Below are 26389 nucleotides of genomic sequence, written 5' to 3'. Positions count from 1 at the left end.
GCAGGTCCAGACTTTTCCCCGGACTCCCTCCCGGCTAGCTGTGACGCACTAACCCCTTCAGGCTGTGTGCACGCCAACCCCAGTTCTCTCCCGCTGCTCCGCTCGGACCGAAACCCGAGCCTCAACTCCCTGCCCCGCCCGCCCCGGCGGGTGAGGAGACAAGCCTCTCGAGCTGGTGAGTGTTGGTCGGCCCTGATCCTCTGTGCGGGAATCTCTCCGCTTTTTCCTCCGCACCCTGTTGCTGTGCTCTCCTCCGCGGCGCCGAAGCTCCCCCTCTCCGCCACCCGCAGTCTCCGCCCGTGAAGGGGCTTGAGTGTGTGGAAACTTTTCCTCCTTCACAGCTCCCTTCCACTGGTGCAGGTCCCGTCCCTACCCTTTGGTCTCTGTTTTTTCATTTTTCTTTTGCCCTACCCAGATACGTGGGGAGTTTCTTGCCTTTTGGGAGGTCTGAGGTCTTCTGCCAGCGTTCAGTAGGTGTTCTGTAGGAGTTGTTCCACATGTAGATGTATTTCTGGTGTATCTGTGGGGAGGAAGGTGATCTCCGCGTCTTACTCTTCCGCCATCTTCCCGGAAGCTCCCAGGCATCCCTTTTTACCTCTCCCTAGCCAAATGAGGATGTTATCTCATTTTCAGTTTTTGTCAGTCTCATAGGTAAAAGAAAACTTTTAAAAGTTTTAAAACTTATAAAACTTATAAAACTTTTAAAACTTATAACCTTGTTGTTTATATATTTATTTTGTGATGAGACTGAGTGTTTTTCTTAATGAATACCTTCCTTTAAGAGAAAACAACTCCAACAGTAGCTGGCAGATACTGTGTCCAAGAGTTTTATCTTTGCAACAATTCATGTGAGCTAGGTAGCATTATGCCTATTTTACAGATGAGGAAACTGAGGCACAAAGAAGTCAAGATCAGACACATGGGAGTACTGTATTTAAAAAAAACTGACCTTGGAATCAGACTACCTGGGTTTCACCCACATCTCCACCACAACTATTAGCTGTGTGACCTTGGGCAAGTAATTTAACCCCTCTCTGCTTCAGTTTCCTTTTTCTTCTTTAAGTAGTACTCACCTTATAGTGTGATGTCAGGAAATAAACTAGGACTTTTATGCTATTGGGTTTAAGTGGTGAAGCCATGATTCAAATCCAGATCTCTGTGATCTGGAATAGAAGCTCTTAAACACTTAAGCTATTTCTTTTAGTGACAGTGTATGATTACTAAACATTTTATATTCACTGAATTTATAGCTAGGCCTTTTCTCATGCTTAGAGGCCTTTAGGAAAAGCACCAACTCCATCCATTGCTGAAAAAATACAAACCTGAGCATGTCTCAACTTGCTTAGTCACAACTGTTTGGAAATTCTGGAACATGAAACGGTTCGGGGAAAGGACTGCCAAGGAAACATGAAAGCTATTAAATCGTTCAGGTGTTTCAGATCATTCCCATCTGAAATAGCACAGACAGTACAGAATTAGCTTTTAGAAAGACACAGATAAGAGAGATGTTTTGAATGTTTTTTATCTACACATAACTATCTACACATAGCCTCAGTTCATTTTTTGAGTGGAGCTGACTCTCCTCACAAAACAGCCTCCCAGCCAATTAAACAGTCAATTGATTCATGTTTATTGAGTACCCGTATGCTAAGTACTATGTGCTTAATACCCAAAATACAGCAGTAAACAAAGTTGACACATTCTCCATCGACACAGGATTTAAAATCTAGTGCCGTGCTGTCCAATAGCAATTTCTACAGTGATAAAGACATTCAACTTCTGTACTGTCCAATATGGTAACCTCTAGCCACATGTGGCTATTAATCACTTAAAATATAACGAAGGAACTGAATTTTTACTCTCAATTAACTTTATTGCATTTAGATAGCCCTAAGCCCTTGACACAGTGCCTGGTACACAATTGGCACCCAACCTGTGTTGGTTAATGAACGTCAAATGATGGATGACTCTGTAAATGGATGGATCGATGAATGGACGGACGTATATATATAAAGCAAGAATCCCTTCTAACTCATGCAGCTATAAAGAAATGATTATCAAGTGTGTTCCTTCCAAAAGTAACACTTGTTCTAAATTAGATATTTGAAAAGAGGTGATCTCAGAGTGTACGAATAGATAGGAATTCTTGCTGATAAGTGGTGTCGGTGATAGTCAGGCGGAGGTAACTGAGGTATCAGCTCATTTTTATTTAGGTGTTATTTTTAGGTATACTCTGTGCTCTGTGAATCCTACAAAGGGCTTAGCAACTTAAAATTGCTAGTGGGATTTGCTCAAGCAGACATGCTGTGTAACAATTTATCACCATGACAGGCGCTAAGGGGTTCAAGGCAACTTGCTGATGCCCCACTTCCCAGAGTCAGAGCTCAGGAGGAAATATACTGTGTTAGGGAAATTAGACCCCTCCAAATAGATTCTTCAGTGTATTAATATCTCTGCTGGGCTCAACATTGGCCATTTCTGTTTACAACTTGCTTATCTTTATTTGTATCCGTCCAATTTCAAACATAGCACTAGGAAGACATATTGCCAGCTGTTTCAAGTTTTAAAAGGACAGTTTGATCAACACCATCTATTTAAACCCCATATACACACTATGGTGAGAAGGTGGTCCAAAATAGAGTAAAACAAAAGTGCTAAAGGAAAATAGATCTTGAGAGTATTCTGGGAATGCAAGTCTCTCCGGGTTAAATCACATTCCCTTCAGCACAGAAGCACCCGTGGAGATTTATATCATACTACATTTTACTTCTTCAGTGCAGATTAGTCTCAAACTCTAACACCAGCCTAGCAAAAAGCTTCTGTTGGGTTTGAAAATTCATGTGCCGGAGACATAAACTGAGAAAAAGAAAGGCCTGAATGAAGGCTGAGCCCTGCAATTCCCCGGGGCAGGTCAGGAGTAGATAAGTAAGCTATCATATATAGAATGGATAAGCAACAAGGTCCTACTGTATAACACAGGTAACTATATTCAGTATCCCATGATAAACCATAATGGAAAAGAATATGAAAAGAAAGAATGTATATATTTGTGTAACAATCGCTTTGCTGTACAGCAGAAATTAACACAACAATGTAAATCAACCATACTTCAATATAAAAAAAAAATGAGTAAAGGAAACAGGGGAGGGGACGGCCAAGATCCCCACCAGGACAATAGCAAAGGCTCAAAACACTCCCAGTTATTGAGCTGAGCAGTGCCATGACTTCTCCCGCTCTCGGAAGCACAGAAAGTGGCTTATTAGAAATCAGGCAGCAGGCACACAACCTCTGAAAGGTCCACAAGGGAGAGAGAGGGGGAAACATCACTCTATCATGTCTCCCCTGGATCCTTGGTTTTATAGTTCGGGATTTATGTCCTCATTTATTCTGTGTCTGGTCCCCTAAAGGACGTAAGACAATCGCGATTCTGTATGAGAACCATGCACGGGATTTTCTGAGGGGAAAAAAAAAAAATTCAGACTTTCTAACTGATTCAGATGAAGGTGGTTATAAGGGGAAAGAAAAAAACTGGAGAAATGAGGCACAGTAATAGCAAGGAAATTTTTACTCTATGCCTTTTATATGTTTGGTTTAAAGCCTGAAAATGTGATATTTATTCAAAAAATAAATTAAAAGTTTGAATGTATATCATTAAACACTCCCAGATGACTTTGAAAGCAAATCTTTTCCCAGCCTAAGGTACCATCTCAGGAGAATACAGGCAAGCATTTCATCGTCAGGATGAACAATTCCTTCAGTCTTTCGAACGTCAAACCTCTTTAAGCATATTTTCTGGAGCTGAGCATTTTCGTCTGATTCCTTCTCCCTGTGGGCATTAAAATCCTAAATTAAGAACCCAAGGATTAACCAAAGAAATTAGAGACCCTCTTCGTGAGTGGGGGATTCCCGACAATCACAAAGCTTAAAATCTTTTTAATTATCTCTGTTAATTGACGGGATAATAAGCATCGATTCTACGTACATGTGTGTTGGCCGCATCACAGAAATTACCCGTCATGTTTTATTCATGCAGGGGCCGCAGGCTGCTCCAGTGACCAGTAGAAGCAGTTTTCCCTCTCAAGCAAGCGTCAGAAAGGTCTGCAAAATGACAGTCAGCAGTGGAAAATGAAAGGCTCTCACTTCTTCTCCCATTACATGGTAAGATAATTAAAGCCCAGACCAATAAAACATCGAGCATTCTTATTCAGAAATCCAATTTTCACTACATCAGGGCAGGTAGTTAAATGCTTTAAGCCATCTGCTGGCAACTTCACCAGCTCGGCCCATAGCAAAGCCACGTTTTTGTTTTTGTTTTGTTTTTTTCATGTGGTTTTGCCAACAATGACCAACCAAAGAGAGGAGAAGAGTCTGACAAGGGAGCCCCTTGCATTGTTGACAAGCTTGGGGCCCCAGTGCCTGCTGGCTTGTGGATAACAAATCCAAAATAACTGTTTGATTAAAAACAGACAGACGAAAAAGATATCACATAAAATATGTAACGTGTGAGGGTCAAATTCTGCTACGTACTAACTGTATTTTCAGAAAGCCTGAATCTCTACCCTTCTGTGGGAGTGTGCTGGCCGTCACCATAGGGGTTTAATAGCAGGGTCCCGTTATAAAGACAGGATCATCCCAATGCCGACCATTAGGGCATCACAACAGCACAGACATACAGAAATAGGTTGACAAAATGTAGATACCAAAGTTATTATAGAGGCTAAATAAATAAATAAGGACCCAGCTACACAGTATGTGGAGGCAACTGGGACACTGACCGGGATGCATGGAGTTCCATAAAGGCGGGTACCGTTATTGGCAAAGAAGCATCGTGAGTGAGGGTATATAAGCTGTAGGTATCAGGTCCGAAAACAGGCTCTTGGGCAAGTTACTTAAGCTCTCTGAGCTTGTTCGTTATTACATTGCAAGTATTTAAATAAGATAATGTTTCTAAAGTTACACAGGGACTTCCATTTCTGGGAAGATGGAGTAGACATATTTTCCCTAATCCTCCTACTAAGTACAGCTAAAAACCCTGGACATTATACGCAAAACAAACACAAGTGTAAAAGGTGGAGGAGAGAAGACAGACTTAAGGGACTCCAGGATTCAAACCACAAGGCACTGGATTCCCTGGGGTTTCTTTTTGCAACATATATCCCAGGCCGCCCCGCAGCATGTGGGATCCTCCCGGACCGGGGCACGAACCCACATCCCCTGCATCAGCAGGCAGACTGTCAACCACTGCACCACCAGGGAAGCCCCAAACATTTTTTTAATGTTTTTTCCAGATGCTTTGACACTGTGTGTAAATAGTCTAAATGTTCCATGATATTGTGAAATTCAGGTATAGGGGAAAATGATATATTATCACCTGAACTGTCTGTAAATACTGCTATGCCTTTTTTTTTTTTTTTGGCTGCGTTGGGTCTTCGTTGCTGCGCGCGGGCTTTCTCTAGTTGCGGCGAGCGGGGGCTACTCTTCGTTATGGTACACAGGCTTCTCATTGTGGTGGCTTCTCTTGTTGCGGAGCACGGGCTCTAGGCATGCAGGCTTCAGTAGCTGTGACACGCAGGTTCAGTAGTTGTGGCTCACAGGCTCTAGAGCACGGGCTCAGTAGTTGTGGTGCACGGGCTTAGTTGCTCCGCGGCATGTGGGATCTTCCCGGACCAGGGCTCGAACGCGTGTCCCCTGCCTTGGCAGGCAGATTCTTAACCACTGCGCCACCAGGGAAGCCCTGCTACGCCTTTTTGATCCTAAGTTTGATTCAGTCTTGAGGAGAAGGTTATGAATAAACCTGATTCCCAGTATTTTGCTTCCATCAGCACCATCGTCATCACCATCATCATCATCATGCTTCTCGCCCATTTGTTTACCCCACCCTCCTATTCCAGTCTCTGCCCCAAGAGGTTGATTTCTCAGACTCCACCTCCCAGGCCTCCTTCCTGCTGGTTCCCTGATTGGTTTGGTCAACGGGAGGCACAGGCTGGAGATCAGAGCCTGGGGTATCTCTTCCCCACTCCCTCCCTGATTTGCCTCATTTGTAGCCGCGGCTGTCTCCCTTCATCCACGACTTCTGTCAAGTGGCCCCTGCTCCAAGAATCCTGCCCTCTCTGGGCTCCATCATCTGATCTCCTCTCCTTGCTCCTTCAGGACATGAGTGATAAGTCTCCCATTGCTTCTAGTCTCTGGGTGCCTTGACATCCATGTTTATTTTCCTAACTGTGACCGCTGAGTGATCCCTTCATGGGTGTCTCTGATGCCATCCGAGTTAGAGTCTGTGTCCTGCCAGGATCCTGATGACACGTCATCTCTACTGTCATCTTCTCTGTGTCTATTATTGATTGCTCCCTGTGTATCAGACACTGTGCTTTCCATGAGAAACGTATTTCCATGAGGAAAGTATTATTTTATAAATGAGAAAGTAGACTTAGCCATTTTAAAGATCTTATCCCAGGCAACACAGATAGTAAATGGCAGAGTCAGAATTCAAACTACTCCAGAGCCTCTTTTTAACCACTGCCAACAGTTCTGCAATACAGTCCATGTCAGAATCATCTGGCGTGTTTCTTACAAATCCAGATTCTCAGAAACCTACTCAGCTCTCCGCTGAGGAAACCAGCTGTTGGTTTTAACGTGGGCAGTGAAGCTAGCTTAGTGTCATCACCTGCTCCGAGGGAGCTAATTGCATAGGTTAACTGACAACCGATGGGGCGGGCTGGCATTAAAACTCTGGCCAGTACGGGCAACAGTAATTAGTGAGATCAATCAAACTCTCTCTCCCTCCCGTAGTTAAATGAAAAATGCTAAGGAAATTAGTCGGGAGGTAGAGGGAGGACAGAAAAGAAAACCATAAAGAGAAGCAGGCCATTAATGAGCAAGTGGAGTGGCCATATGCTGGAGCAATGACCAGTGATGCAGTAATGACAGCAGTGTCCCTGGAGCCAAGCAGAAGCCGGAACAATGACTATTCCTGGCTTCTCTTGAGATCTATCTCCTCTCACCCATCAACTCACCAGCGATCTAAGTAATCGCTGGTCATGTCTTCCCTGACCCAGACTCATTTGACTGAGCTGACATCCCCCAGCTTTTACAGAGCAAGCTCTAAGCAAACACAAGAGAAATAGCCTTCCTACTGGTCTTGCTGAATTTACTCTGTTCGTTTCTCTAAACCATTGTTCACGCTGAAGACTGAGTGACGTCTCCAGACTGTAAATCTAAGTTTATCAGCCTCCTTGCCTAAAACTCACAAATGGTTTCCTATTCTCTTGACATAAAGTGAAAATTCCCTACCGTGGCCTCCCAGGTCCTGCATCGTCTAGTCACCGTGCCTCCTCTTCATCCTCACCTGGAGCCTCCCTCCCCCTCAGCCTCTCTGGTCCAGCTACCCTGGCCTTCTTTCAGTCCCTCCCAATCACCACACTCCCTCCTGCCACTGGGTTTACCACAGGCTGTTCCATCTGCCTACACTGTGGATCCCTTGCCCTTTCACCTACTTCATTCCATCCTACTCGGCATCAAACCTCACTTCCCCAGGGATGTCTCCCTCACCTCCCTGACTGACAGCAACCTCATAGCATCCCCCTTGCACGGTATGGTCACAGGGGTGACTTCTTTTGTGATTACGTGATTAATATCAGTCTTGACCACTAAGCTCTCTGGGATCAAAGTCCATGGCTGAGTTTTCTCACTGTTGTGTCCCCAGTACCTTGTACGGTGTCTGGCCCACAGCAGACACTCAAATATTTGTTGACTATGGCATGACTGGTTTAATGTCTGCCTGCAAATAACACTAGGGAAAGGCTCTTCTACAAGGGCCACTGTATAGTTGCCATGGAACGAATGACAATAGTAACAGTGGGCAAGTAACTGTCGCTTAGGAAGGGCCAACACACAGCAGGAGAGCAGAGCATGTGTGGCTGTATGCACGGTACCCAGGACCAAGCACTCCACTTGGAAGGGGAGCCCAACCCTTCTGCAGCCGCAACATCTACTTTAGCACCTAGGACAAGGCCCAGAAGGTCAGTGGCGCTTGGCTGTCCTTTATCGAGTTTCATTTAAGCTTGCAGGTCTATTTCCAGAGCTCATGGCTACAACTTGGTAGCCAAAATGGTGCCAGTTTGGTGCCTGTTACCCACCTCAATCCCGCTTTCAACTGAGTTGGAAAATTAAAGAGAACAAATTTGCAGCTTTGATTGCAAACTGAAAAAGTGATACAATTAACACAAATGTCTTTGATTGCCTCTTGAAAAACATTTGTAAATCAAAATTGGTAATGCTTTTAAGGGTATGACATATTCTTTCAAATTATCCATGAGAGAGGGAAGTTGTTTCGGATCATGCAAATGTGTGAATTTATGCCTAATAAATGAAAAATATTCTTCCTTACGTAATTCCCTTTAGGGGACCTGCTTTAGTTCAAAAAAGTTTTTGAGCACTTGACAGGTGCCAGGTATTCTGCTGGGCCAGGGGTAGGAGTTATGGAGAATCTGCAGAACTCTTGCTGTCAAGGGCCTCACGGTCTGATGGAGGAGATCGTGGCAAAAGAAAATAACACGAGCCATGTTGCAAGTGTACGTCGTGTAAAGTGTACGTGGGATAAAGTGCACATCCTTTGTCCTATGAAGGAGATAAGGGTACAGAGTGTTTTTGTTTGTTTGTTTTGTTTTTTTGCGGTACGCCGGCCTCTCACCGCTGTGGCCCCTCCCGCCGCAGAGCACAGGCTCCGGACACGGAGGCCCAGCGGCCACGGCCCACGGGCCCAGCCCCTCCGCGGCACGCGGGACCCTCCCGGACCGGGGCACGAACCCGCGTCCCCTGCATCGGCAGGCGGACTCTCGACCACTGCGCCACCAGGGAAGCCTGGGTGCAGAGTTTTTTGAAAATTAGGAGTAGCTCATGGAGAAGGCCGTAAAAAGTCCAAGATATCATAGAGTCCAGCTTCCTAACTTTACAAGTAAGAAAAATGAGGTCGCCAAAGGTCACGATCTCTTAACTAGTTAGTGCCAAAGCAGATCTGGAACCCAAAAGTTCCCTTTAAAGAGCTGTCAAAGATATGACCAAGTTCTACTGTTCTTACTGGCTTTCTCCAAACCACTCCAGCCACTGGGGGTTGAAGTATCAAGCAAATGTTGTTTGCTTTTTTTTTTTTTTTTCTGTACACCGGCCTCTCACTGCTGTGGCCTCTCCCATTGTGGAGCACAGGCTCCGGACGCGCAGGCCCAGCGGCCATGGCTCACGGGCCCAGCCGCTCTGCGGCATGTGGGATCTTCCCGAACCAGGGCACGAACCCGCGTCCCCTGCATCAGCAGGCGGACTCTCAACCACTGCGCCACCAGGGAAGCCCTTGTCTGCTTTTTATAAGGGAGCAGCAAGGTCCATCTCCCTGCCTCCCATCTGGTCCCGTTCCACTCTCCTTCCCATATATCAGGTGGAATAACTTCCCCAAATGCAGATCTGATCATGCCACCCCTTTCCTTCCCACTACCCTTAGGCTAACAACCTGGGTCCGTTCTAAGGCTCACTCCAAGTGCTCTGGTCCTGACCCGTGACTGCAGCCTCCTCTTCCACCACTCTCTCCTTCCCTCTCCATGTTCCAGCCATGCTGTTCTTCCTCTGGTTCTTCAATCTTGCCATGCTTTCTCCCGCTTCCGGGGCTCAGCACGCACTGTTCCCTCTGCTTGGAACACTCTTCCTCCTTCTTCACCTAATGATTCATTTGGCTGAATCTGTAGACTGTAGACTGGGTTAGTCCTGACCTGTAGACTGGGTTAGTCCTCCCCTGCCCTCTGTATGCGCTCTGCCATTGCTCTGTATTGAATCACGGGTTGAACATCTGCCTTCTGCGCTAGACTCTAAGCCCCAAGAGTGTGGGAACATCTCAGTCATTCACTGATGCGTCCCCACGCCCTAGCACAGTATGTAGATTCTTAGGTAGGCTAAGCTGCTGGAACAAATAACACTTCAAATCCTCAGTCTTTTACAGAACAAGAAGTTATTTTTTTCTTTTTCATGTGACAGTTCAGAGTCAGGGTTCCAGGTGGATGGCAGTCCTACTCCATGCCACCATGTAGGGACACAGGCTGATGGGGCTTGTGGCTTGCAAAGTACTCCTGATAATTTCTGTGTTAATTGGCTGGAAACAGGAAAGGGCACGGGAAGAGGCTGCATAGAAGGCAACCACTTCTCTTCTGCTCCTTTTCCATTGGAGGGCATTTGGTCATACGGTCACAAAAGGCTGCACAAAAGGCTAGGATATGTGGGCCAGCCATTGCCGAGTATTGTACTTCTTTACCATGTGACAAAGGGAGAAAGGATTTTGAAAGACAGATGGCAGCTCCACCAGAATGCTCAGGGCAGATTTACTGAAAATAAATTAATTTTTAAATCATTATATTGCTCTACTTTAGATGCTGATATCAATACCCAAACTCCTAGAATCATTATGTTTCTATCATTTTGTTGGCAGCATTTCAATATCCAAACAACTGGCTTTAATAAAAGGTAAGGCCTGGTGTGACAGAGATGTATGTGTTTCTTCTCTACCATGAGAGCATGCCAAGAGTTAAAAATAATAGGACACCAAAGAATGCCAACGATGTAAGAGAACTTGTAGATAAATCATCAGGCATTTATGATGTTCTTTTTATTCTTGTTTTTATTTTTTTATAAATTTATTTATTTATTTTGGGCTGCATTGGGTCTTCGTTGCTGCGCGCGGGCTTTCTCTAGTTGTGGCGAGCGGGGGCTACTGTTCCTTGTGGTGTGCAGGCTTCTCATTGCGGTGGCTTCTCTTTGTTGTGGAGCATGGGCTCTAGGCATGCAGGCTTCAGTAGTTGTGGCTTGCGAGCTGTAGAGAGCAGGCTCACTACTTGTGGCACACAGGCTTTTTGCTCCACGGCATGTGGGATCTTCCCAGACCAGGGCTCGAACCCATGTCCCTTGCATTGGCAGGCGGATTCTTAGCCACTGCGCCATCAGGGAAGTCCCTGATGTTCTTTTTAAACATTTGGGAATTGAGGTCCAGTGGTAGGAATTAGCTCACCCAAATTTAAAGGCCCAGCTATAATAGGAGCATGGATCCCTGACTCCTAATTCAGTGTTCATCCCACCATGGCCAGTTGGCCCTCCATGGGCAGTATCCTCAGTGTGTCCAAGTCAGCATCTGACTCATAAACCTTCAGTGGTATTCAGGATGCAATCAGTCCCCAACTGCCTCTGTTGATTGATCAAGACATAGTGTGGCAAACTCCCAAGGTGTAAACATTTGCCGTCAGCATTCCATTTTATAGGTAAAATATTTTTAGAGCCAACAATGCTGTCATGGAAATAACAGTATAAGAAAAAATATACTCATACACTGGGATCATTATCTTATTCCAAAACATGTGGCTTCTTTATAGAGTAACAAGCACAGCTGGATTCTATTATATTGCAGTTATTTTTCCTCCTAGATGGCTGGTCTATGTCTCCAGAGGAGATGCTTTATATTTCTATTGAAATAAATCTTCATCTTGGTGAGAATATTATTGTTACACTATCACAACACAAGAGACCTATGATTTCTGTTTCACAATTTCAGGCACTTTTGATAATGTCAATGACAGAATATCATGTCCATGACATGATAAATACCCATGGCATTTCTCATATAACAGCCTCCTCTGAGAGGCTGAGGGGGGAGTGTAACTCTCTCTCATCCACACTGCCCACCAATACACAGACACACAGACACACACACAGACACACACACACACACACACACACACACACATCATTCCTGGCACCAGACTCCTTACAGTAGACAACTGGGCCACATTATTCCCATGCCTTAAGAAAACACAGGATAAATATGGCTCATCTTGCCAGAATGTATTTTATTCAATGGTAATTTTAAGTGTTATTCAGTGAAATCAAGCAGGGCTAGATCATGGAATAGAAGTCAGTACCAACCCACATTTTCACTTCTGGCTGTTTGGGCTTATGCCCTTGATCTCTTGGGGGAGGTGGATAGAAATGGGTGTTGAGTACATATTTGCCTGTCGCATCCAAAGTAGTTTTATCGTGGAAAAGTTTGAAAAGTGCTAGAGTATTGGGGAAACTATCGATCTAGCAAGAAAACAGAAGAGATCTAATTTTTAGTTCTGCCATGTACGACTGATGCATACTGGGAAAAACCACGTTTCTCCTGTAGGTCTTCATTTCTTTGTTTGAAAAAATAACTAATATTAAGAAAAGTTCTAAAATGAGGTGATTCTGACACTTTGCTGTACTGAGGTTTGTGTTTCTACTACACTAAAGTGTTAGGAACTCACTAGATGAAATGTTTCACATTTTAGGTTCCACTTTCCAGGGCAAGTGAGGAGAAAGAGGCAGGGATTGTTCTCAAGTTCAAGTCAGCTCAGTTCAGCACATGTCTATGCTAAGGCCTACAACACGCCAGGGCCTGGGAATGAAGGCAATGATAAATAAGATGCAGTGACTGCCCTCAGGGAACATACAGTCTAGAGCTGCGCTGTCCAATATGGTAGCCACTAGCCACCTGTGGGTATGGAACACTTAAAATGTGGCTAATTTGAATCCAGTTGTGCTGCAAGTTTAAAATATATGACAGATTTAAGAGACTTAGTAGAAAAAAGTGTAACATATCTGAGTAATTTGTTCATGTTGATGACATGCTGAAATGATATTTTGATAAATTGGGTTAAATATATTTCGAAAATAATTTTATCTGCATCATTTTACTTTTTTAATGTGGCTACTTAGAAAAAATTTCATTATAATTCGGGCTCGTATTACATTTCTTTTGGACAGCACTGATCTAGAAGGTAATTGAGACAGATAAACAGTGTTTCAGTCTGAAGGTTATGACAAGCTTATGTTTAGGGAAGTAGAAAAGCACAAAGGAGGGGCAGGTAGCCCTATCCCAGGGTTTGGGAAAGAATCCTGCAGGATACACTGCCTGCAAAACGAGATCTAGAGGTATCATGCATCACGGTGAGGAAACAGACTGTGTGACCTTAAGCAAGCTACTTAACCTCTCTGTGCTTCAGTTTCCTCATCTATAAAGTGGAGATGATACTGGAACCCACCTCGGAGGGCTGATGTAAGAATTAAATGAGTCAAATCATATACACCCCATAAAGAAGTGGCTGGCATACAGAGCGTGGGCTCCATAATCGTCCATCACAATGCAAGCTCCAGGAACCAAGGAGTTGTTCTCTTTTAATATTGCTCTGTCCCCAGAACTAGGACAAGGCCCGGCAATAAGTACTTGCTGGGAGGACAGAGTGTGTAAGGAACTGCAGACAGTTTAGTATTATTAAAGCATAAAAAGCGAGGTAGGAGCTAGCAGGAAATGTAGACGTGATGTGCCTGGATTCACACCCCCCACCCGCCTTCCAAAGGCAAGAGAGGCAATAAAAGACCCAAGAAGAAACATCAATCCTTTGCATTTTTAATGGCGCTTCGCTCTTTACAATATGCTTTCACATATTCGCCCACAGCTCTGTGAGGCAGGCAGGGCAGGAATTAGGAGGCAACACACTGAGTTTATTAAGGGAAGAACCCAACCATAAAAAGAGGAAACCAAACAACGCCTCACAAAGTCTCATCAGTATTGGTAGGATAAGCGGAGTTCGTTTTTATCTTTTATTTTCAATTTTTTTCTAGTTCGGTTTTTACCACGAGCATATGTTATTTTACAGTCAGGGAAAATGCATGCTGTGTTAAAATGAATGGAGGAGAAGGAAGAGAAGTGGGCTAGTCCAGATGGAGTCCCCATTTAGAGAGCCGTCAGACCTGAACTTCATCAGAGGACTGGGGAACGTCTGGTTCCGCAGCCTCCATGGAGATGCCCTTAGAAGGAGTTATTCCAAAGTGGCAGATCTTTCTGTGGCCTTTGAAGGCAGACAGACTTTCGAATCTTTCCTCTGCCACCCGGGAGCAATGTGACCTTAAGATTCTTAATCTCTCCATGTGTCAGTTTCCAATACGTAAAATAGAGACACAAATAGTACCTACCCTTCTGGGTTTATGAAGCATTAAATAAGCTTATGTTTGAAAGGCATCTGGCACATAGTAAGCAAGAAAGGTGTCTAGGGCTTCCCTGGTGGCGCAGTGGTTGAGAGTCCGCCTGCCGATGGAGGGGACACGGGTTCGTGCCCCAGTCCGGGAAGATCCCACATGCCGCGGAGCAGCTGAGCCCGTGAGCCATGGTCGCTGAGCCTGTGCGTCCAGAGCCTGTGCTCCGCAACGGGAGAGGCCACAACAGTGAGAGGCCCGCGTACCGCAAAAAAAAGAAAAAAAGAAAGGTGTCCATCATTACTTGCAAGCTCACTCACAGCTTGGAAGCTCACCCGTTCCTTTCCAGAAGGGCACAGCCAGGAGAGGAAGAGGTTACTGTTCCCCATGAGAAGTCTCAGACCCAGCAAAACAACCCATACGAAAGCCCTGTCTAGTTATTCTGGGTTATGAATAAATAAACCAACTGGTAAAAGTTACAGAACGGACATTTACCTCCAAAGGAATTAAGGTGTTTCTTCTAAGCACTTTGCTTCTTAAAAGCAAGACTATTTATAAACAGAGTTTATTCTTTAGCTGCTTAAATGCCAAGTTACCGCCATACAGCTCCTCACCACCTCAACCCCACCTTCCAGGGAAGGGAGACATGAGATAAAAGAAATATGCCATCTCCTTGTTTTTGATGAGCAGGAAAATCTTAGGTAATTGAGGAAAAAAATCCCAATTTTACTTTTTTAATTTATTTATTTTTGGCTGTATTGGGTCTTTGTTGCTGTGCGCAGGCTTTCTCTAGTTGTGGTGAGCGGGGGCTACTCTTCGTTGCGGTGTACGGGCTTCTCACTGCAGTGGCCTCTCCTGTTGCGGAGCACGGGCTCTAGGTGCGAGGGCTTCAGTAGTTGTGGTGCATGGGCTTCAGTAGTTGTGGCACGCGGGCTCTAGAGCACAGGCTCAGTAGTTGTGGCACACGGGCTTCTCGCTGCAGTGGCCTCTCCTGTTGTGGAGCACGGGCTCTAGGCGTGCGGGCTTCAGTAGTTGTGGCTTGCAGGCTCAGTAGTTGTGGCGCACGGGCTCAGTTGCTCCACAGCATGTGGGATCTTCCTGGACCAGGGCTCGAACTCATGTCCCCTGCACTGGCAGGCGGACTTCCAACCACTGTGCCACCAGGGAAGCCAAAAAATCCCAATTTTAAATGTGGGTTTCAGGATGTGGCAGAAGTGAAGGGAAGAGGTGGATAAGGGTAGGAGGGAAAAGAGCTAAAAATTGAATGCAAAGAAGCAGGGAACTTTCTGAGTCTGGGATAGTAGTCTAGATGGAGAGCCAGCCACTGGACTAGCAGATAGAAGCCACAGGTCAGGATGGGACTGAGGATCAGAAACCAAAGAGGAAATCAAGGAGTAAGAAGCTAAGGGCACGGATTCTGCAGACGTTGATTCGACAGATTCGTGAAGCACCTCCTAGATCCTAGGCACTGTTCTGAGTGCTGAAGTTTACACAGAAGAGAAGACAGGCAAAACATTCCTGTCTTCTTAAGGCTTATGTTTTCAACATGGATTCATATTCAAGCTCTGCCACTTATTAATGTGTCCTCAGCAAGATCCTATCCTTTCTTCATCTATACGATGGTATAATCATGGAGAGACATACAGTGTTCATGGGTTGGAAGAGTCAACATAGTAGATATCAGTTCTCCCCAAGTTGCTCTCTAAGTTTAATGAAATATAACAACATTCAAGTTGTTTTAAAAAAAAACAGACAAACTTATTCTCAACTTTATGTGGGAAGGGGACTAAAATAGTCAAAACTGTAAACATCTCAAATGTCCTTTGGTGGTGAATGTGGTACATACATATCATGGAATACTACTCAATGAAAAGGAAAATACCATCACTACATGCAACAACTTGGATAAAATGCAAGGGAGGGGCTTCCCTGGTGGCAAAATAGTTAAGAATCCGCCTGCCAGTGCAGGGGACATGGGTTCGAGCCCCGGTCCAGGAAGATCCCACGTGCCGTGGAGCAACAAAGCCTGTGTGCCACAACTACTGAGCCTGTGTGGCCAAACTACTGAAGCCCGTGCGCCTAGAGCCCATGCTCCACAGCAAGAGAAGCCACGACAATGAGAAGCCTGCCCACTGCAACAAAGAGTAGCTCTGCTCGCTGCAACTAGAGAAAACCTGCTCGCAGCAACGGACACCCAACGCAGTCAAAAATCAAATAAATAAATTTATTTTTTAAGAAAACGCACGGGAATCACAACATTGTAAAGCAACTATACCCCAATAAAAAAATAAAAACAGAAAAAAAAACTCAAAGGAATGATGCTGAGTTTAAAAAGCCATTCTCAGAGACCTTCTGTATGATTCCATTCACAGAACATGTGTTGTTTCGTAACATGAAGATGGAGAACAGATTAGTGATTGCCAGGGGTTAGGGATGGGGGAGGGGGCAGGTAGAAAGATTGGCTGTTATTATAAAGGGTTACTACGAGAGAATCTTATGTTGGTGGTACAGTTCTGTATATTGATTGTGGTGATAGTTACACAAAGGTACACATTTGGTAATATTGCCTAGAACTACACACACACACACACACACACACAGGATGAGGGCATATGTAACTGGTAAAATCTGAACAAACTGTGGATTGTATCAATGTCAGTTCCTTGCTTTGGATGTTGTACTGTAATTATGCAAGATGTTTCTTGGGGGAACAGGTGCGGGAGATTGTTTTTGCGTATTTATTGGCAATTTCCTGTAAATTTATAATCATATCAAAATAAAAAGGTTAAAAATGCAATAAAAATTTAAATGGTATAATAATCCCTATGGTGGTTATGAGAAGTAAATATACAATTTATTAAAGTATCTGGCACACAATAGGTGCACAATAAATGGCAGCTCCAACTTCCTATCCCAACCAGATTGCTGCTTACACACATGTCCTTGACTTGCTCTAGCTTGGAGCAAATAAGTGGGTACTCTTGAGTTGGGGGGGCAAAAAAGAGTTATCCATTTGCGGGACCAGGAAGTCCGAATGCCTCAAGCTTCGGCCTAATTGTGGGTGAAATGACACGGGGGGATGGAGAGGACATACATTTCCTCATGCAAGAGAGAGAGAGGCCAACACATTGATTAGAATGCTTTGGCAGATGTTTATATACACCATTTACCGTTTAGTCGGAGTCCTGTTCAGAGATACAGTAAAAACTGAGAAGGTCCACAGTTGTTTTCCCTTCATCCATTCCTCTTAACTCTTGTCATTCCATCTAACTTTTTTTTTAATTTTTATTTTATATTGGGGTATAGTTGATTAACCATGTTGTGTATTGAACTTTAATTTAAAAAAAAAAAAAAACTAAATGCTTAAAATCTTTTAATGCCCTCTCTGTACATCTGATGGAAAATCCTGATTCCTTTCCAGAACCTAGGAGCCCTGGATGGTCTAGCCCCTGCCAACCTTTCTAATGAAACACACTTTCAGCCTCTAGACTCCAGCCACAACTGTCTCCTTTCAGCTCCTCCAATGTACCAGACTCCTGATCTGAGCCTTCACATATGCTGTTACCTGGGCCTGGAACACTCAAAACAACCCTAATCCCAGGCTGACCCACCCCACCCTTTAGATGGCAGGTCCTTCGCACCGTATTGGCCTTAGCTTAAATATTAATCTACTTATACAGTAGATGCCTCCAAGACAACCTATCTCAGTGCTTTTCCTCTGAGACCTACTCTGTAATTTTCTATTTCCTCTGTTTCTATACCTTCTTTGCCTCATACAAGTTGCAAGTATGCATAATATATGTGTATATGGATAAATAAATAATTGTCAAATATGTATAAAACAAATATATATATATACACACATATCCTCTTGATCATTATTTATTACCCCACTAGATTGTAATATAGATGAGGGCAGAGGCCACATCTGGTTCTGTCACTTCTATGTGCTGAACAGCTCAGAAAGTACCAGAAACACAGTAAGTGCTCGATACAAAAGTCACAAATATCTGACTGATCATCTTTCTTTGAATCCATGATTGTTGCACTTTACCTGGGCAGAAAGCTGTTGGATTTTGTTTTCTCTTCTTCCTATTCATTCATTCAACAGCATTTACTGGCGCCTACTACATAGCAGGCATTTGTGCTGGTCACTGGGAATATAGTGATAAAAAAAGCTATGATCTCTGGCCTCATGGAGCTTGTATTCTAGTTAGAGAGAAAGATGATTAAACATGCAATAAGTGTAAAGCAGGAAAAGTTCTATAATAGGGGATGTATTGGGGACTGAGAGAACAGAGAGGATAAGATTTTTCTTCATTGTCCTTCATGCACTTCTCAGAGTTCACTATGTGCTACCCACTGGAAGGGACTCAGCTAGTACCATCCTTTCAAGGAATCTAAATCAGAGAAACCAGCTAGATCACTGTGATTGAGGCCATAATTCAAAGAGATCCCTTGTCTATCATGATATCAAAGGACTTGTCCTGGATATCATTCTCCTTTATCACACTGGCATGTGGTGATGCTCTATCTGACACAGAATATAAACTCCACAAGAGCAGGACTTTGTCTTATTCAATGAGGTATCCTTAATGCCAGGGACTGAGCCAAGCACACGGTAGATGCTCTATAAAGATTTGTTGAATAACTGAATGAAATTACATGTCGGAAGACCAAGGCTTAGAGAGGTCAGGTGTTTTCCCAAGGTCACAGGGGAAGAGGGTGATAAATCTCATCCTAATTCTACTAATTCTAATTGCTACTGAGGGACTTTTGTTCTCCATGGTTTAAAGGTCAAGGATCAAACTCCCCCATGTCCCACTCCCAGATAGGTGGCAAAGAGCCCAAGACCAGGATCACATTGACACAAACCTTCCATCCCTGTTCCCTAAGTTCCCCTGGAAGGTAGAGCCTCATGTCTGGGGAAGGGTCATTTCTAACCTAGGCTACACAGTTGTACATTTCTTCTTTCACAGCTCTACGCAATGGTTCAGATCTGGAAAAAGCCATCGCCACTGCCGCTATGATTTTCAGAAACTTTTCTGACCCTGATGGCAAACTTGGGAAAGCTACTGCCAAAAATCTACTGCAAACCCAATATAGGAATTTCACAGAGGTAAGAGAACTAATAGGTACCAAGAAACAGGGGGCCACGCCATAACGGCTGGCCCAAAGAGTCAACAACTCCAGCTCGAAGTTACCATTATGTTGCTTCATTCCACAAATGTTTATTGGACACCTACCCTACGCCAGGAAATGAGCTGTGCCCTGGGGTTAATGCAGTGAACAAGCTAACAATCCAGCAGAGTAGAGAGATGTGCTGAAAAAGTAATTAGAAATAGTCAGAGGACCGTGAAAGAGTAGAACGTGCAGTGACAGAATAAAACAGAGGGACCATCTTGGGCTTGGTGGTCAAAAAAGAGCTCCTGGGAAATTAAGGTATAGCTAAGATCTGAAGAAGAAGATCAAGAGTGAGCAGGGACCGGGGGCGGGGTGTGTGCAGGATGAGAATGATGGCATGCCCGGCAGAGGATTTGGCATAAAGCATGTCAAAGACCTATGAGGGCAAGTATTGGTGAGAAGAGGAAGGGAAGTAGGAAGCAGTGGAAGAGGAGACCGGGGGGGTGAAGAGAAGCCACTTCTTACAGAGGCATAGCGTGAGGGCAGGAGGAAGCCAGGGAAGTTTCTAAATCCGGGTCGAAGGAATTATACCAGCTGCAGTAGGAGATGAGACTGTGGTTGGGATGGGGAGTGAAACGAAGAAAAGAGGAACCGTGGGGAGGGAATCCAAACAGAAGATGTTGGTTTGGACTAAGGCACCAAATATGTGAGGCATCTGGAAGGTGGAATGAACGGGATCTGATAACCATGAGGGCTGAAGAGCAAGGGGGACAAATATGATACCTCAGTTCTGACCGTGGGAGGAAGTGGGCGGTGGTCCCGTTTCCAGAGAAGAGGAAGGCTGGAGAATAAGCAGATTTGAGGTAGGGAGGGAGGTGGGGGCAGGTGATGAGTTCTGTTAGCACGTGTCAAGTTTAAGATGTCCTTGAAACTGTCAAGTGGAGAAACTCGGACAGCAACAGGATATGTGAGCGGGAAGGTCAGAATAGAGATCTGTAACAGTGAGAGTGGGCAATGTGAAAATGGTTACTGAACAGAAGGAAGTGACCTAAATCATCTAGAGGCATCTTTCTCAAACCTCAGCCACCTGAATACCATCTTCAATATTTTTCCCATATCTGCCTATAGCCTGTATTATAATGTACCTAGAACTTGTTAAGAGAACGCTCTACTTAAAGGAAATTATTTTATAAGGAGCCTTGATCACCATTTTAAATGTAAATTCAGTGGGTAAAAGTGGAAGGTAGTAAAAAAAATATAGATGACTGTTCATTCTTATTTAATATTTATTCTTGCATCACCTAAAGCTGTGTTACATTCTACCAGCAGTACATGTTCAAACTTTGGAAAATAGTAGCCTAGGGAAAATGCATAAGAAAAAAGGAGGACCTCACACAGAACCTAAACCACCAACATTTAATGGTAGATTGAGCAAGAAAAAACTTAAAAGTAAACAGTCTCTCAGGTTCTATGTGTATTCTGAGACGTTTAAAAGAGCAGTATTATAGTTCCTTTAAGATATAAATATATATGGTTTTAGCATACCACAGTGATATAAGGTGCCACCCACTGGGGGAAGCTGGGTCAAGGGTACAACTTCCCGTGAATCTATGATTGTTTTAAAAGAGTGTGTGTGAAATCAGCTTTTTTTTTTAATTCCACAAGTGATTTTTTTTATAGCCTGTTTCATAGAAACAGTGAATAGATTGGTGGTTGCCAGGAGCTAGGGGAAGGGGAAAGTGGCGTGGTATAGGTCAGAGGGTGCAAATTTCCAATTTTAAGAAGAATAAGTTCTGAGGTTCTAATGCACAGCATGGTGACTATAGTTAGTAATACGGTACTGCATGCTTGAAGGTCACTGAGGTAGATCTTGAGCATTCTCCCCACACACACGCACACACACACACAAGTTAACTCTGTGAGGTGATGGATGTGTTAATTATCTTGATCTTGGTAATCATTCCACAACGCATGTGTATTAAACCATCACACTGTACACTTTAAATGTATACAATTATATTTGTTAATTATTCCATAATAAAGTTAAAAAGGAGTGTGTGCAGCAAGATCTTTTTTGACCCACCTCCTAGAGAAATGGAAATAAAAATAAACAAATGGGACCTAATGAAACTTAAAAGCTTTTGCACAGCAAAGGAAACTATAAACAAGACAAAAAACAACCCTCAGAATGGGAGAAAATATTTGCAAATGTAGCAACTGACAAAGGATTAATCTCCAAAATTGATAAGCAGCTCATGCAGCTCAATATCAAAAAAACAAACAACCCAATCCAAAAATGGGCAGAAGACCTAAATAGACATTTCTCCAAAGAAGATATACAGATGGCCAACAAACACATGAAAGGATGCTCAACATCACTAATCATCAGAGAAATGCAAATCAAAACTACAGTGAGGAGGCTTCCCTGGTGGCGCAGTTGTTGAGAGTCTGCCTGCCGATGTAGGGGATGCAGGTTCGTGCCCCGGTCCGGGAGGATCCCACATGCTGCGGAGTGGCTGGGCCCGTGAGCCTGCACATCCAGAGCCTGTGCTCCGCAACGGGAGAGGCCACGACAGTGAGAGGCCCGCGTACTGAAAAAACAAAAAACAAAAAAATACAATGAGGTATCACCTCACACCAGTCAGAATGGCTATCATCAAAAAATCTACAAACAGGGCTTCCCTGGTGGCGCAGTGGTTGAGAGTCCGCCTGCCGATGCAAGGCACACGGGTTCGTGCCCCGGTCCGGGAAGATCCCACATGCCGCGGAGCAGCTGGGCCTGTGAGCCATGGCCGCTGAGCCTGCGCATCCGGAGCCTGTGCTCTGCAACAGGAGAGGCCACAACAGTGAGAGGCCCGCGTACCGCAAAAAAAAAAAAGAAAGAAAATCTACAAACAATAAATGCTGGAGAGGGTGTGGAGAAAAGGGAACCCTCTTGCACTGTTGGTGGGAATGTAAATTGATACTGCCACTATAGAAAACAGTATGGTGATTCCTTAAAAAACTAAAAATAGAACTACCATATGACCCAGCAATCCCTCTACTGGGCGTATACCCTGAGAAAACCATAATTCAAAAAGAGTCATGTACCACAATGTTCATTGCAGCACTATTTACAATAGCCAGGACATGGAAGCAACTTAAGTGTCCATCGACAGATGAATGGATAAAGAAGATGTGGCACATATATACAATGGAATATTACTCAGCCATAAAAAGAAATGAAATTGAGTTATTTGTAGTGAGGTGGATGGACCTAGAGACTGTCATACAGAGTGAAGTAAGTCAGAAGGAGAAAAATAAATACCGTATGCTAACACATATATATGGAATCTTAAAAAAAAAAAAAGGTTCTGAAGAACATAGGGGCAGGAGAGGAATAAAGACGCAGACATAGAGAATGGGCTTGAGGACATGGGTGGGGGAAGGGTAAGCTGCAACGAAGTGAGAGAGTGGCATGGACTTATATACACTACCAAATGTAAAATAGTCAGCTAGTGGGAAGCAGTCACATAGCACAGGGAGATCAGCTCGGTGCTTTGTGACCACCTAGAGGGGTGAGATAGGGAGGGTGGAGGGAGACGCAAGAGGGAGGAGATATGGGGATATACGTATATGTATAGCTGATTCACTTTGTTATAAAACAGAAACTAACACACCATTTTAAAGCAATTATACTCCAATAAAGATGTTTAAAAATTAATTAAAATAAATTTTTTTAAAAAGGAGTGTGTGCCTGGGTGTGTGTGTCTGTGAGTGTGAAAGAGAGAGAGAGAGAAAGAGACAAAGTACTACAGTGTGAGACACAGAAAAATAACTGGAAAGAAATGTTAATAATAGTAAGCTATCTTTGGGTAATGGGGTAAAGGGTTATTTTTACATGCTCCTATTTTTTCTAAATGTCCAATATTAAACACATATCATTTTTGAAATAATTTTTTTAAGAAAAGCTATTTTTTCAGCCAGAAACATCAGGCAGAATTAGACAAGAGATCCAAAGTTCTGGGGAGTCTTTACAGAGAGGGTGGGAGAACAAATCCTATATTACCGGCTTACATCAGAGGCCGAAAGAAATGACAGATACTAGAGAGAAAAAGAATGCTGCGTGTAGCTGGCAAAACCTCAGTGAGCTTTTAACAAGTATGAAAATGAGGACCTAGTAGACGGATCATCCTGATGTGATTCGCCATCCCTCTGAGAACATCAGAGGAAAAGAATTAAAACCGAAGTCACCAGGAAAGACACCTCCAGCCTCGTGTCCCTCAGTGTAGGCTAAACCGGGAAAGGCAGCCGTTCTGGGATCTCTAGCAGCCGACTCAGCCAGACCACGGTGCCATCCCGCCCTCTCCTCCAGATGAGAGCAGAGACTGATTTCAGGGGACTTGAGGGGACTGCTCATCCCTGGCATCCTCAGTCTCAGTGGTGATAACTTCCCTCCACTGAGCAGACATGTAGCGTCATGTCAGAATGCTGTCTTGGGGGACTTCCCTGATGGTCCAGTGGGTAAGACTCCATGATCCCAATGCAGGGGGCCCGGGTTCCATCCCTGATCGGGGAACTAGATCCCGCACGCGTGCTACAACTAAGTCCGCACGCCACAACTAACAAGCCCTCCTGCCACAACTAAGAGCCGGTGCAACAAAAATAAATTTAATTAATTAGTTAGTTAAAAAAGAATGCTGTCTTGGACCAACCACCCAGCTCCGCCCCGTGAGAGTCCCTCAGGCAGGTACAGCATAAGAGTCTCCATCGCTAACTGGGCTTTCTCCTAAATCCTCACACAGGGTTCTCTGGTAAACGGAGCCAGACCTTCTGGCTGAGGCCTGGGTCTGAAAGGAATATGTCCTTTCTCATAAGCCTAAACATAATTTGGGGTATCTGACTTAGCCCTCTATAGCCAGTCAGAGATAGTAAAACTGAGCACCTAAAAACACTGCTAAGAAGATAAAAAGCAAGATGGTGGGTCAGGCCCCAAGAAGTCTGGACCTCCTCCAGCTCCGTGGTCTTAAAATATGCAGCAAAAAGAGGAGGAAGACCTCCAGCCATCTCTGACCTTTGAGCAAACAGAGTGCTTTACGCTAGTAAAGGGCTTCTCTCTCTGTCTTATCTCCAGCTCTTCCTGGAGGGAGACAGACACAGGTCCTTTCACCCTCACTGATAGGTGTGACCTCTTGAGGAACAGCCTAGAGAAACATGAAAGGTCTAAGCCTGTAAGAGGAATGTATCATCACTCCTAAAGTGCCTTAGTCATTGCTGTGATGGGTTTTTTTGCAGCCAGCACATGGATGAGTGTTTGGGGTTAAACTAAATGCAGTGAATCAAATGACCTTAACGTTTTTGATGCACTTGGGAAGATATTTCACGAGCTGTGGCTGGAACTGAAAATCCCCTCCATTTAGGTGTCTTCACATGTTTTCCTTCACTCTGTTGCTGATGACTATGAACTTGGGTTTGATTCATGATCAAACTTAGGGCTGAACAATCTTCCAAAGCACATATTTTCTTTTAGCATATTTTATTCCATATTTCTGGATAATCTTATGCTCAGTGCAGCACATAGTGGATACCTCCAATAACAAAGGGATTGTACTCTGAAACCATAACAGTATCTGTATCTGTAGAGAAGTAGGGTAGCAGTTGAGTGTGGGTTCCGGAATCGGGTAGCCAATGAGCTGAATCCTGGTTCCGCACTCATAGCTGCCTAGCTTGGGGCAAATCACTTCATTCTCACTGAGTCTCTGGCATTGCCTCTGTAGGATGGGAAAATAATAATTCATATTCAATAAGGTCACTGTGAGCACTTAGTGAGATAACCCGTGAAAAGATTTAATACAGTGCTCAACTAGTAGCACTGGTAGCAACTTGACCTGTTGTTAATAACATGTTTACTATTGCGTATTATCTGTAAAACCAAGGTGGCATGATGAATTCGGTTTTTTTGCTTCTTTATTCTTACGGGACAAGAAACCAAACCAAGATACAGAGACCTCCTTTCTGAACTCGACGAACATACAGAAAATAAGCTGGATTTTGAGGATTTCATGATCTTACTGTTAAGCATCACGGTAATGTCAGATTTGCCACAAAATATATGGAGTATAAAAATTATGCAATAGGGCTTCCCTGGTGGCGCAGTGATTGGGAGTCCGCCTGCCATGCAGGGGACACGGGTTTCGTGCCCCGGTGTGGGAGGATCCCGCATGCCGCGGAGGGGCTGGGCCCATGAGCCATGGCCGCTGGGCCTGCGCATCTGGAGCCTGTGCTCTGCAACGGGAGAGGCCACAACAGTGAGAGGCCCGCATACCGCAAAAAAAAAAAAAAAAAATTATGCAATAAACAGCTTTAAATATATAGTTAGACATATTAATGGCAAAAGACAGTATTAAATTATTGAAATTTTTTTCATTTTATTTTTAATTAATTGAAGGTACTGATCATGCACCTGGGGTAGCCTAGGATGGTTCTGATTGCTAATGTTCAGACCCAGTGTAACTAAAAAGTCTATGCCTACTCTTCAAAAATGTTTAAATAATATAGTCTCTGGTGCTTTACAATATGATAGATTTGATACCACTGAATATTGCATTGCTTTTGCTGCATCAGTAGTGTCTTAGAGCACTTTCCTTATAATCATTGAATCCCTCATTCATTCACTCATTAAACAATGTGTGTTGAACCTCTTCTTGATGGTATTGCTGAGGATACAGTAATTAACCAGCCAATCTCTGCCTTCAGACATGCCTGCAGAAGTCCAGCAGTAGAGATAGGCTATGAACAATTCATCAATCAATTGCATATACAGTATAATTATAATTGTGATAAGGGCTACAGGATGCTAAAAGAGCTGTTATCACCAGACCTGGGAACAAAGTCAGATAAGCTCTACTGACATTCTGCAAAAGGCAAAACTATGGGGGGCGGGGTAGAGCAGTGCTTGCCACGGCTGCAGTTGGGAGATGGAGTTGTCCACAAATAGGCACAAAGGAACTTTTAGGGGGGATGGGAATGTTCTATAGCTTGACTGCGGTGATGGTTACATGACTGCACACACTTGTCAAACTCTTAGAACTGCACACTGAAAAGGGTGAATTTTACTGTATGTGAATTCTACCTAAGTAAATATGACTTAAATCCCCCAAATCCCAATATTTTTGTAATTTCTGGCCATGATTTAACCAACGACTCCTTGAGAATATGATCTAAAGGTGGGCATGTCTTAAAGACACACAGCCCCTATGGCTGTACC

The 26389-nt window shown here is 44.0% G+C and overlaps 1 protein-coding gene across 2 annotated transcripts; it reads left to right on the top strand.

Moving 5' to 3' along the window:
* Positions 1-107: 107 nt before the first annotated feature.
* SNTN (sentan, cilia apical structure protein) lies at positions 108-25259 on the top strand. 2 transcript variants are annotated; one of them, XM_060163963.1, is made up of 4 exons: positions 7909-8018; positions 10466-10500; positions 18999-19137; positions 25100-25259. In XM_060163963.1, the coding sequence occupies exons 1-4, from the start codon at positions 7909-7911 to the stop codon at positions 25257-25259; spliced, it is 444 nt and encodes a 147-aa protein (XP_060019946.1). The 2 variants fall into 2 exon arrangements, 1 of the variants encoding a protein (XP_060019946.1); XR_009543117.1 differs by lacking the exons at positions 7909-8018; positions 10466-10500; positions 25100-25259 and adding exons at positions 108-175; positions 4034-4158 and having other exon boundaries at positions 18999-19136.
* The last annotated feature ends 1130 nt before the right edge of the window (positions 25260-26389 follow it).

The sequence above is a fragment of the Lagenorhynchus albirostris genome, chromosome 10 (assembly GCF_949774975.1).
Source record: "Lagenorhynchus albirostris chromosome 10, mLagAlb1.1, whole genome shotgun sequence".
Lineage (NCBI taxonomy): Eukaryota > Metazoa > Chordata > Mammalia > Artiodactyla > Delphinidae > Lagenorhynchus > Lagenorhynchus albirostris.
The sequence above is the reverse complement of the archived record's forward strand: the minus strand, read 5'-3'. Positions and strand labels throughout refer to the sequence as shown.